Below are 13,027 nucleotides of genomic sequence, written 5' to 3'. Positions count from 1 at the left end.
CCCCTCTCTTCGGTGGACTTGCACTCCTGCAGCTGCGGTGTTGGACACATCGAAGGGAAACTGGACTTCACTTCAGGGGGTCTGCTGTCGGCGGTGCCTGGCCTTGCCTGTCCAGTGACTGGTGTCATGGCGGTCTTCATTGGCGTGGTTCCTGGTCCTGTTTCTTTGGTAGAAACATAGAAGATGACGGCAGATAAGGGCCATAGCCCATCAGGTCTGCCCACTCTACTGACCCACCCCCAAGTCTACTATCCTAGCGGCCGGTTGACCTGGTTCTGCAGACTGAACTTACTATCAAGCCGCCTCAGAGACTTTTCTATCTCTTAAAGTTGTTTTATTTTTATCTTCTTTCATTATTTCTATTTTCTATTTCTTTGATTTTTGATCTTAGAAATGTATTGCATATTTTTATTTTAATCAGGTACTTTAGCTAGATTGTGAGCCTTCGGGACAGATAGGGTAATTTTTCTCAAGTACCTAATTTCATTTTAGTTTGATACATTGTAAACCGCTTAGATCAGTAAAATGCAGGAGCCGCATATCAAATCTTAAATAAACATAAACATAATAGAAAATGCAGTCATTTTACAGCTACGCTAAAAATGGCTTCTGCGCACAGGAAGCTCACCACTTACTCATAGCACAGGCCGCCTTTTAGCGTGACTTAGTAAAAGGGCCATTGTGGTTGCAGAACATTTATACCTGCAGAGCCTCAAGTGATACTACTCTTTCTCTCTCTCATTAAACAAATACACTTGGTTTTCCCTTGGGTTTATAGGTATTTTACTAAATGTTCTATGTTCAGTAAGTCTTTGGTAAAATTATAAATATCTAGACCTGAATACCCTTTTCCTTTTTTTACCTTAGATGACTTTTACAAAATTAGGCTTCTCACATGTCAGACTGTGCCAGCAAGCAAATATCCTTGGTTTAACTATGGATCTACACTTGTATTCCTCTAGAAACATAGAGGACAGTAATCAATGATATTTCTACTACTAGCACTTATTGTTTCTATAGTGCTATTAGATATACGCAGCACTGTACATCAAAACATAGAAGAGACAGTCCCTGCTCAAAAGAGCTTACAATCTAGTCAAGACAGACAAACTGGACAAGAAGGTGCTATACCATCTTTAGTTCAAGTGCTTCAGATCGGTTCTCATAAATACAATGTGTGTGTGTGTGTAAATTGATAAATATAAAATAATATATAAAAAGAAGATTAATATAAAATCAAATTTAAAAGGAATATACTATACAAAACATAAAGATAGCCAGTAAACAAGGAAAATGAGTCTTATACACATGATGTTACTTTCTTCTAGGTCACACGTCATCTTGTCAAACTCTTTGATAACATCGCCGATCTTAGGTTTCAAGAAAACAGCCAAGGGGAAACCACAAAGGTTGCACTGGGAATGTACAGCAAAGAAAAAGAATATGTACCATTCCAAGAAAACTTTAATTGCACTGGTCAGGTAATATTTTCCCTGAATTGAATTTCCCCATCCATGTTTTTAATGGTGCCATTATAAAGGATAACTGGCTTCTAAGCTTTTGAGTGGGCTGGTTAAGTGAAAAGGAAGTGATTTTATATCTAACTGATATGAAAAGAGTGATATATGGAAGGTGTTTTTGATATAAAGTGAAATTCCATTCACCTGTAAAATCAGTCTTGGAGATCGCTCTGAGGAAAGGGATGTTACCAATGGTGTGCTTTAAGGTTCTGTTCTTAGGCTATTCTCTTTAACATTTTTATAAATGATATTGCTGAAGGATTGTCAGGTAAGATTTGCCTTTTTGCGGATGATACCAAAATCTGCAATAGAGTAGACTATCAAAGATAGTAGACATGTTGGATGGTGTGACTAACATGAAGAAAGACCTGGCGAAGCTTGAAGAATGGTCTGAAATTTGGCAACTAAAATTTAATGCTAAGATATGCAAGGTCATGTATTTGGGCTGCAAAAACCAGAGGGAAAGGTACAGTTTAAGAGGTGAAGAACTTATGTGCACGACTGGGTGTGATTGTATGTGATGATCTTAATGTGGCCAAACAAGTTGAAAAGGTGACGGCAAAAGCTAGAAGGGTGTTCAGTTGCATAAGGAGAGGTATGGCCAGTAGGAAAAAGGTTACCTCATTGAGAATATTGTGTACAATTTTGGAGGCCGCACCTTCAAAAAGATATAAAAAGGATGGAGTCGGTCCAGAGGAAGGCTACTAAATGGTGTGTGGCCTTCATGATAAGACGTATAGGAACAGACTTACAGACTTTGGAGGAAAGGCGGGAGAGGGGAGATATGATAGAGATGTTTAAATACCTACATAATATAAATGTGCATGAGTTGTCTCTTTCATTTGAAAGGAAACTGCAATGAGAGGGTTTAGGATGAAGTTAAGAGGTGATAGGCTCAAGCGTAATCTGAGGAAATACTTTTTACAGAAAGGGTGGTAGATGCATGGAACAGTCTCCCAGAAGAGGTGGTGGAGACAGACTGTGTCTGAATTCAAGAGAGCCTGGGATAGGCACGTGGGATCTCTCGGCAAGAGAAAGAGATAATGGTTACTGCGGATGGGCAGACTAGATGGGCCATTTGGCCTTTATCTGCCATCATGTTTCTATGTCAGCAAAATGTCATCTGAAAATTGCCCACCTGATGTTGCATATCTCTTGTTGTTGCTTTGAATTTCTGTGGCCACCAAAATATGCTGTTGTGACTTGATTGCAGCTGCTCGATGCTATTCTTCCCCCCTCTTGCCCAAGAGGTGACAGCCTAGTCCTGTCATATTTCAGTCAGTCCATCCATATCCATAGATTTGTTGGGGTATGTGTATCCGTTGTTCTGTGATTCCCCATTTTTTACACTATGTAAACCATTTGGATGTCTTTTCATGGCTTGAATTACAGCACATAAATATGAAACAAAGGTATTTTTAAAAGCTGGAAGAGAGGAGGAGGCAGGAACATGAAAGTAGTAGTTTGGCAAAGCGGTCAGAACCTACCATCCAAAAATGAGCAAAATTGCTAGTCAGAAATAGTATGATGAGGAAAACAAATCTCTTAATAATGATGGTACACATGGATGGATGGAGGGGAGGGGAAGGGCAGAGAGAAGGAGGAGATGGTGCATGTGGAGAAATGGAAAGGGAAGACATGGAACAGTGGATAGATATGAGAAGGAAGCAGAAAAATTGAAGAAAGTTGAATATTAAAAGTTAATACTAAAGATGGATGTAGGACAGAAAGTGAAGAAGGAGAGAAAATCTCAAATGGATAAAAAGAACGTGGAAACATAGTTAAGAGCACAGACAGAAGGAAGTTCAACCACAGTCAGGGAAAAGATGATTAGAAAAATCACTAGACAACAATGGTAGGAATAATTATTTTATTTTCAATTTAGTGATTGAAATATGATGGTTTTGAGAATTTACATCTACTGTCTATATTTTGCACTGTTCAGGAAGAAGTGCATTTATTTCTATTTTTCTGTTGTACTAAATGCAGAGTCTGGTATCTTAGGGTTTTTTTTTTTGGTTTGTGGTCCTGTATTTGCATAGCATTTATTTGTGTTTTGCTTGTGTGACCAAAGCCAGGTGTTTTGGTAGGAATGAATGTTGAGAAGCGCTATACAGTGTGCTTTGTGTAGTTTAATTTTGTGGTTAATAATAATAATAACAGTTTATATACCGCAATACCGTTAAGTTCTATGCGATTTACAAAAGATTAGTGGAGTACAAGTTGAGTTGACGTACAAGTTGAATTAACTTAAGGGATGTGGGAACAATGGGGAGAAAGGGCAAGAGAGGGGAAAGAGGGAAGTGGGTCAGCTGTCTAGGTATTTCAGGAATACGTGGGTTTTGAGGCGTTTCCTGAATACCTCATAAGTGGTGGGCAATAGGAGTTGTTCTAGGTCTTTACCCCATAGAGCAGCCTGATGTGAGAGAAGATGCTCATGGTGTTTTTTTAGTTTGCATCCTCTAACCGGGGGAGAAACGAAGTGCGAGTGGGAGCTTCTCTTGTGTTTGTTGGCTGAGAAGGAGAATAAGTCAGTGATGTATTTAGGGGTTAGACCGTAGAAAACTTTAAAACAGAGGCAGGCGAACTTAAACTTTACACGAGCTTCCATCGGCAGCCAGTGTAGCTGTTTGAAGTATGGCGTCACGTGATCGAACTTCTTTAGACCGAAGATTAGTCTGACCGCAGTGTTTTGCATTAGTTGTAATCGTCGCATATTCTTTTGGGGGATTGCTAAGTAGACGATGTTACAGTAGTCGAGTTGACTTAATACGAGGGATTGAACCAAGATTCTGAAGGCAGAGTTATCAAAGTATGCTTTAATGGATTTAAGTTTCCAGAGGGTGAAAAAACTCTTTTTGATTAGGGAGTCCACCTGATCTTTCATGGTGAGGCATTGGTCCAGAGTTACACCCAGTATTTTAATGGTGGGCTGTATGGGGTAGTTATGTTAATCATTATGTATTGTTAATACAAGTTTATTGTGTGTGTATATATGAAAAATGGCATTACAATTAGTACTATTATTATGGTGTGGGGTCTGGGGTGGGGACTGGGGCAAAACTTGAGCACCCTTTATCATTTTGAAAAGTTGGTTCCTTTGGTTGTAAGTAACAGGCATCTTGAATAGATCTGGCATACTACCATTTGAGAGCAGATGTCTATTGTAAGCTAGTCCAAGTGAGGGGGACATAATCTGATACCCATGACATAATCATCATATTGACTTCGAGTGGACTGGAAAGTAGAAAGTACTTAGTTCAAGAAGACTGTTGTTTATACAATATGTGATAAAGTATCAAAGACAGTTTCAAGGTGGTATCAAGAGTTCTGACAACTTTGCAATAATGATGAAGGGTATAAAGAATTACATGTGTCTGTTCTGGAGCAACTTGGATAGATTTTAAAAACACTGCAGGCATTTTATCTTCCTCAAGAGAGAGGTTTCCAAAAGGGTTAGTTTTTCATGTATAATAACTTGTCTGGAACAAACTTTGTTCTTAATCTGGAGCATGCTGGAAATCTCAGTTTGAAATTTACTTTTAATGCTCATTTTAATACTTGTGTTGTGCAAAACAGAGCCTTCTTCTGGACTTCATAATCTCCGCTGCAAATTAAGCAAAAAAGAATTTTAGATCAGCAATTGTAAAGCATTATTTGATGATGGACAAACTTTTCTACTTTGAAAAACAACCCAGTAGCTCTTCTCTTGGCAAGTAGAGAGGCTGGGCTATATGTTCAAAATAACAAAATAATTCTTTGTTTTACATAATTGTGAGGGGATGCCACAGAAACCACTGATGATATACCGTATTTTTCGCTCTATAAGGCGCACCTGACCATAAGATGCACCTAGATGTAGAGGAGGAAAAACCAAGAAAAAAAAATTCTGAACCAAATGGTGTACCCTGTCCCACCTTCCTCCCCCTCGTTGTGGTATTTCCATGTTTTTACCCCCCCCCCCATACATTTTTAAATCCTGGTGGTCCCATGAGAACTGATGGCAGCCATTCAGGGAACGGCGCGGTCCCAGGCAGGAGCACGGAGAGCTCACTCCTGCTGATATACCGCTGGACCACCAGGATTTAAAAAGGTAATATTTACTCCATAAGACGTACAGACATTTCCACCCACTTTTGGTGGGGGGAGTGCGTCTTATGGAGCGAAAAATACGGTAGTTAAAGTGGAAAAGGGTATTGAATTTTATATTCTGTAGCAGTCATACAGCTTAATTTCCTGAAGTTTGTACATTTATCTTAGACTCTTAACATAGTTCTCATATAGTTTTTGATAATGCATCTTATTCTTTTCTCCTTCCCAAAAGGTAGAACTTTGGCTAAAAGGTTTGGAAGAAGCCATGTGTGAAACAGTGCGTCTCCACATCTCAGAAGCTGTGGCTACTTATGAGGAAAAAATCAGGGAACACTGGATTTTTGATTACCCAGCTCAGGTTGCACTTACAAGCTCACAGATATGGTGGACAACAGATGTAGGAATAGCTTTTGAAAGGCTTGAAGAGGGTTTTGAATCCTCCCTGAAGGATTACAATAAGAAACAGGTAATTTATGTGAACCTGGAATAGAATGCTAACAGTCTCTTTAAGAGTTATTTCAGTGCATTGAATCTTACTAATACTGTAGTATTCCCTGCAAGCAGATCCTTACCCTGTTTTCAGGTACAATCCAGCAGCTCTCTGTTTAATGGTACTTTTTTTTGTCAATGTATTCTTGTCCTTTTGAGCGTTCGCATAATTGGATCCTGCCTCTACACAACTACTTAGGAATTTTTCCCATTTTATAATGCCCTCCATCTAGTTCAGCCATCACCGTGGCTGCTGCCTTCTGGAACATTATGCATCTCATTCTATAACCTCAGTACCTAAATGTAAGCATTATTTGTGTACTAAGAGGGTCATTTTAGAAAAGGACATCTAAGTCCAATTTGGATGTTTCCTGCTAAACATCCAAAGTCGGAAACACAAAAACATCCATTTTCAAAAGCTGAACCTCTAAACATCTCAAAATATATATTTTTTGAAAATTGCCTACTTGGATGTCTAGGCCGATAGGACGTCCAACCCTAGGATGCCTAACTTTATACCCCATTTTTGACCCAAAAAATGTCCAAGTTGAAAATGTCCAAATCTAGACTATTTGGGCGTGGGAGTGGCCATCATTGTAATAGACTGGCCACACAGGCATGCCAACAGAGCAGTGTAGTATAATTTGTGGTAAACCCTCCAAAACTCATCCCCCTGCCCCCGTAATTATCACGGCAGGAGGAATGCCCAGTCCCTCCTGCCCGAAGCTGCTGCGACCCCCCTTCCTACCTCCAAATGTTCCCCGGCAGGAGAGATGCCCAATCTCTCCTGCTGCAATCCCCCGAACTCTCCCACAATGATCACTGGCAGGAGAGAAGCCAAATCATAGTGTTGTAGTGGTTTAGAACTCTAAATGTATTTCACCATACATATTATAAAAAAATTTACAGTTCTAATAACATCTCATTGTACAATAAAAATTACCATTATACTAAAAGAACCCTTTCTTCCAAACACCCGCCCCAGCTAAAATTATCATATAATTCCAGCCTACTTTGTAATCTGCTTAATATAAAATAATTACTGGCAGACTTTACATCAATGTGGGCAATATGAAAACTGATTTCATATGTGTCAGTTCTCAAACTGCTACTTAGTGGATTTAGATACCTGGTTAATTTTTAGCTAAACTTATATGGCTAGATTTTCTGCCAGTCAAAATCTGACTGGTTAAAATGAGCATACTGCTATTGTCCTGCAAATTGAGTACTAGGGGGCATAGCAGCCATTTTGTATCCCAGTGCAGTCCCAGAGGGAACACTAGACCACCCTGGAGATCCTGGATATGGACCTAGGTGGAGCTTGGGGGAGGGTCATGCCTGGGAAGGGACAGTACTTGTTCACAGGGTGGGGTTTGAACAGGCTGCTTGCCTGTTGAGGGCACTGTCAGATAGGGGACTGTTTGTAAAGTATAGGCGCTGTCAGGGTAAATGTTAGAAATGTGTGGGCATTGTCAGGAGGGGATCAGATCCATAAAATGGAGGGTAGAGGAGCATTGCTCTAGCAATAGCACTTTTGGACATTTTTTTTGTCTGTGTTGGCACTGCGTTACATTCTGTGGCAGACTGTATGATTGCTCTCCCACACTGCCATTGCATGTAACCCTGTACTGTGCCGTGCAGTAACTCTTTACTCTATATGTTAAATGCAGGGCAGATGGTGATCATGCCCCCTGCATGTAATGCACAGCCTTTGCATGTAACTGCATGGTAAGTGCAAAAGTCACCTCAGTTTAGTAGAAGGGCTCCTAAGTGTGCAAAATTATTATTTTGCTCAAATTTTAATGTAGCACTGAAAACGAATCAGTTACTGGTTGGTACCTTTTTTTTTGCATTTTTTTACTGTTGTTTTTTTACGTTTTTTTACATTTCAGTTATGAGATTGGGAAGGGCATGGGAACTTGCAGCCAGTTTCATAAAATTTTGTTCATAGGTTAGGTGAGAGATGGATCAGGAGTCCTGTCTAGTTATTTTCAGTCATGACTATTAAGAGGAAGTAGGAGGTGTGATGGGGGTGTGGGTGGGGTCGAGGCTCTGAGCAACTCTTTAGCACTTACCGTAAATTTGGCCCAACAGGTCAGGATTAAAATCAACTGTTTCTCCCAGAATTTGAAAGAGAAATGTAACAGCCTTGATCTGGCTGATGCCTATTCTCTTTGAAAATTATCAAAATAATCCCAATACAAAACCTCCAGTATATAGTGTGTTAACACAGTCCATCAACCATCCTAAAATTAATATAGAAAATACCATTGTAAACCAGTAAAGCAGTTGTCATCATGTTTACATCCTCATAAATGTGCTCTAGTATTGATAATGGGGTAACTTCTAAAGCATCTCTCTATACTGTTGTTTATAAGGTTAGAAAGACTCCTCCTGAATAATCAGACCTTTACAGGGTGTTTTTTTGGTTTTTTTGTGTTTTTAGATTTTTTTTGGGGGGGGTGGGGATGGGGTTGGTTCCCTATACAAAATAAACCTTCAGTTTCTTTTGTTTTCTAATCTGTACCTGCCAGTATGATGTGTTTTTGTTTCATAAGGGCCTGCTGGAACATTTGCATTTTTGCCTTTTTATAAGTAGGGCTCATGTTGTTTGAGTATGAGCGTTGGGGTTGTTATGATGTCTAAATTTTTTTAATATGTAGTATGCGAAACTGATCAATATACCATCTGGGATTCTGTTTTGTACAGGTGCAGTATCTGGCTGTAAATCCTTCTTGAATGAATAAGGCACATTTAATGTAGAGCCAGGTATATTTTTGTCGAGGAAGGGAGAGTTTCTTAGCTCTGTAGAAGATTTTAGCTGCAGAGCATCAAATTTGGATAAACTAGAATGGACTGGTATATGCATTAGGATTCCAGTTTTCTCAGTATATTAACCTGGCAGATGTTTACCAGAAACATTTCCCATAGGAATCAGGTTTTTGCTTTGTCAGGGGATCTACCTGGAGCATAATTAATAAATTATATGTTAGAAATCATAATACACAGAGGTTTGTCATCATTAGACTGCAGGTCCAAAAGTCAGGTAGTTGAGCAAGTCTAGGCAAAGAAGGCTGAAATGCAAAATTGTACACCATAATTTGAAACTATGAGGGGGCCACTTGTCAGCCTTTAGCAGAATGTGTCTGAAGGCCAAGTGTAATGATGGGAAGTTATATAAAGTAGAATCACTATTAGAAGGAAAATTAACACGAAAAACAAGGTAGGGCTAAAATTTAAATGATTTAAACTTTCAGTTGTTTTTAAAATTGAGAAAAATTGTCAGTTAAAAAGGAAAATGAAAATGTAATGTAATGTAATGTAATTTATTTCTTATATACCGCTACATCCGTTAGGTTCTAAGCGGTTTACAGAAAATATACATTAAGATTAGAAATAAGAAAGGTACTTGAAAAATTCCCTTACTGTCCCGAAGGCTCACAATCTAACTAAAGTACCTGGAGGGTAATAGAGAAGTGAAAAGTAGAGTTAGAGGAAAAATAAAAAATAAAATAAACATTTTAACAAGACAGCATTGATCTAAATACTTTGGAAGGTAGAAGAGAGGAGAGAAAGGAATAGAAGCAGAAGGGGGAGCCGTTGAACAGTAGAATTCTGGAGAAATTTAAATGATAGAAATAGAACAAAACAAAGACAAAAGGCAAAACAATAGATAAGATTAAAGATAAATCATAAGATGGAAAGAAAAATAAAATAAAACTTTGTCTTCAATCCACGGTTTCAGCGTCAGTGATGAAGTGGAGCAAGTAAGTTTAGGAGGAGCGATTGACGTTTCCAGAAAGGGCTTCTTCAGGGAAGAGACTTGGCAGACAGTCCCAGGATGCCTATGTCTTCTCCCCTGCGATGTTCTCCCATCCATGCATTCCCTCCCAGACACACTGCCCGTGCCCCAGCCGCTCCAAGGAGGCTGCCCCAGATGAGGCCCACGGTGAATGCAGGATTCTCTCCTCTGCGGGAAAGCCGCCCGGAGCCGACAGTCGATCTTCTTAGCGGATTGCATGGGGGGAAGAGTTCACACTCTTGGTAGGATCGGGTCTGTGTACTCTCGGTGGTTGTGGCTGGTCTCGTTGCTGCTTAGGTGTAAAAGCAGTTGATCTCCACTGCTGCTGATATTTAAAAGCAGGCAGATTGATCTCTCCAATGGACTGCAGGGGGAGGAGTTCACACTCCTGGCAGGATCGGGTCTGTGGGCTCTTGGTGGTTGCGGTAGGTCTCGCTGCTGCTTGTATTTAAAAGCAGTTGTTTTTCTACTGCTGCTGATATTTAAAGCAGGTAGATTGATCTCTTAAACGGGATATAAGGGGAGGAGCTCACATGCCTGGTTGGATCGGGGCAAGGGCTCCTATTATAGGCTGCTTAGGTGTAAAAGCAGTTGATCTCCTACTTCTGATAATATTTAAAAGCAAGCATATTGATTTTTCCAACGGAATGCTGGGGGAAGAGCTTACTTGTTTGGCTGGATCAGGGCAAAGGGCTCTCGGTAGTGGTGGCTGGTCCTATTGCTGCTTAGGTGTAAAAAACAGTTGATCTTCCTAGTGGACTGCAGGGGGAGGTGGAGCTCACACTCTTGGCTGGATCGGGTCTGTGTGCTCTTGGTAGTTGCGGATAGTTCCGCTGCTGCTGAGGTGTAAAAGCAGTTGATTTCTCACTGTTGCTGATATTTAAAAGCAGGTAGATTGATCTCTCCAATGGACTGCAGAGGGAGGAGCTCACATGCCTGGCTGGATCGGGGCAAAGGGCTCTTGGTAGTGGTGGCTGGTCCTGCTGCTGCTTAGGTGTAAAAGCAGTTGATTTTCCTAGCGAACTGCAGATTATGTCTGGCAGTAGGGTGTACTCAGATAACAAAAAGCACAGTTGATGTGCAATTTTTGCAAAATTCATTTCCATAAACATTCAGGCCCTGATTCTCCAAAAGTGCGTCCCGATTTTAGGCAGCTGTAGACGTCCTACAGCTGTCTAATCAGCAATCGGGATGCACGTTTTTTAAAAAAAATGCTCCCCAGGCAGGCCTGAATAATAATAATAATAACTTTATTTTTATATACCGCCAGTAATCTTGCGACTTCTAGGCGGTTTACAATAAAGGGTAACTGTAAATATAATACAATAAAGAGAGACTGTACATACGACGAATTAAAGAGTATAGCAGTGTACATCTGATAATACCGGCATTAATAATAGTAACAACAGCAAGAAGTGCCGTGCTGCTTACAAAGAATTAGAAATGTTCCATGAATTGAATGGAGTATTCATAGTTAGTGATTAGGAGTTAGGTTAACAATTTACAAGTTCGGGTATGTGATGGAGTTACCGGAGGGGCTGATGTCCTGGTTCGTTTCCTAGGTATTTCGAGAACAGGTAAGTTTTTAGGTGTTTCCTAAATTCTTCGTAGTTGTTTGTGTGTGCAATTAGTTTTTCTAAGTCTTTACCCCATAAGGCTGCTTGATACGATAGCAGTTGTTGGTGGTATCTCTTATATTTGCACCCTCTGCCTCGTGGAAATGAGACGGCACGCCCCTTCCCGGCCCATCCCCGCTAAATCTAAGGCCTGATTGCCCAGGCTGTAGAAGCCTGGACCAATCAGGCCTTAGGCATAGCGGGTCCGCCCATCCCCACTAATCCTAAGGCCTGATTGGCCAAGGTGCCTAGCCTGGGCCAATCAGGCCTTAGATTTAGCGGGGATGGGCCGGGAAGGGGCGTGCCGTCTCATTTCCACGAGGCAGACCCGTCGGTTGGACGGCAGCAAGACCCATCCAGCTGACCAACATTGAAAGGTTAGTTGGGGAGGGAGATTAGTTGGGGCGGGGGGTCGTTGGGCTTTCCGGCAGGAGGAGTTGGGCATCCTCATGTCGGCGATTACGAGTTTGGGGGGGAGGGGGTTCCGGGGTTCTGACAGGAGGAGTTGGGCATCCTCCTGTCGGCGATTACGAGTTGGGGGGAGGGGGTTCCGGGGTTCCGACAGGAGGAGTTGGGCATCCTCCTGTCGGCGATTATGAGTTTGGGGGGGAGGGGGTTCCGGGGTTCCGACAGGAGGAGTTGGGCATCCTCCTGTCGGCGATTACGAGTTTGGGGGGGGGAGTGGGGTCCGGGGTTCCGACAGGAGGAGTTGGGCATCCTCCTGTCGGCGATTACGAGTTTGGGGGGGAGGGGGGTTCGGGGTTCCGACAGGAGGAGTTGGGCATCCTCCTGTCGGCGATTACGAGTTTGGGGGGAGGGGGCTTGGGGTTCCGACAGGAGGAGTTAGGCATTCTCCTGTCGGTGATGGGACAGGCGGCCGCTATACATATTGCAGCAGGAAGATCCCTTGCTGCCATAAGTATAGCGGCCGCGTCTAATTTAACCCAATTCTCTAAAGACGCCGGTTACAGAATCGGCGTTTAGTATAGGACGCCTCTCCCGGGCGGCCTTCCTGGGGAGCATTTTTTTTTTTAAAACGTGCATCCCGATTGGCTGATTAGACAGCTGTAGGACGTCTACAGCTGCCTAAAATCGGGACGCACTTTTGGAGAATCAGGGCCTCAGTTAATACATTTGTAAAATATAGGAATATAGTGCCCAATATTCAAAAGGATTTACCGGTATATGTTTGAGGGATAATAATAATAAATTCTCTAGCAGTGTGTTTAAATTTAGATATCTATTCTATAAAGGAAAGTAGGTGCCTAGTTCAAATTTATTTTATATTCACCTACTTTTCTTTATAGAATGCTTGTGAAAGTGTTAGAAAATGCACTTACATTTAAGCCAAATCACTTATACTAGCCCCGTAGCTGTTGTAAATGCCGTCTCCTAGATATTACCCAGAACACACATACATTTGCAGTAATCTGTAATTTATGTGCTTATTTGTATGCCCCAAAGTGCACACTATGAAAATATGGCACATACTTTTTCTGTTAGTTCAT

The 13,027-nt window shown here is 41.3% G+C and overlaps 1 protein-coding gene across 5 annotated transcripts in view; it reads left to right on the top strand.

Moving 5' to 3' along the window:
• DNAH11 (dynein axonemal heavy chain 11) overlaps positions 1-13,027 on the top strand; it is a 596,997-nt gene that overhangs the window by 236,875 nt on the left and 347,095 nt on the right. For 4 of the 5 annotated variants that reach the window (XM_033930891.1, XM_033930892.1, XM_033930893.1 and 1 more), the window contains 2 exons: positions 1,329-1,481; positions 5,845-6,078. In XM_033930891.1, coding sequence (XP_033786782.1) covers positions 1,329-1,481; positions 5,845-6,078 — 387 coding nt within the window. Of the gene's footprint in view, positions 1-1,328; positions 1,482-5,844; positions 6,079-13,027 lie in introns of those variants that run through there. The other variant, XM_033930895.1, reaches the window with a different exon arrangement.

The sequence above is a fragment of the Geotrypetes seraphini genome, chromosome 2 (genome assembly GCF_902459505.1).
Source record: "Geotrypetes seraphini chromosome 2, aGeoSer1.1, whole genome shotgun sequence".
NCBI classification, from domain to species: Eukaryota; Metazoa; Chordata; class Amphibia; order Gymnophiona; family Dermophiidae; genus Geotrypetes; species Geotrypetes seraphini.
This window is presented reverse-complemented; position numbering and strand designations above follow the sequence as displayed.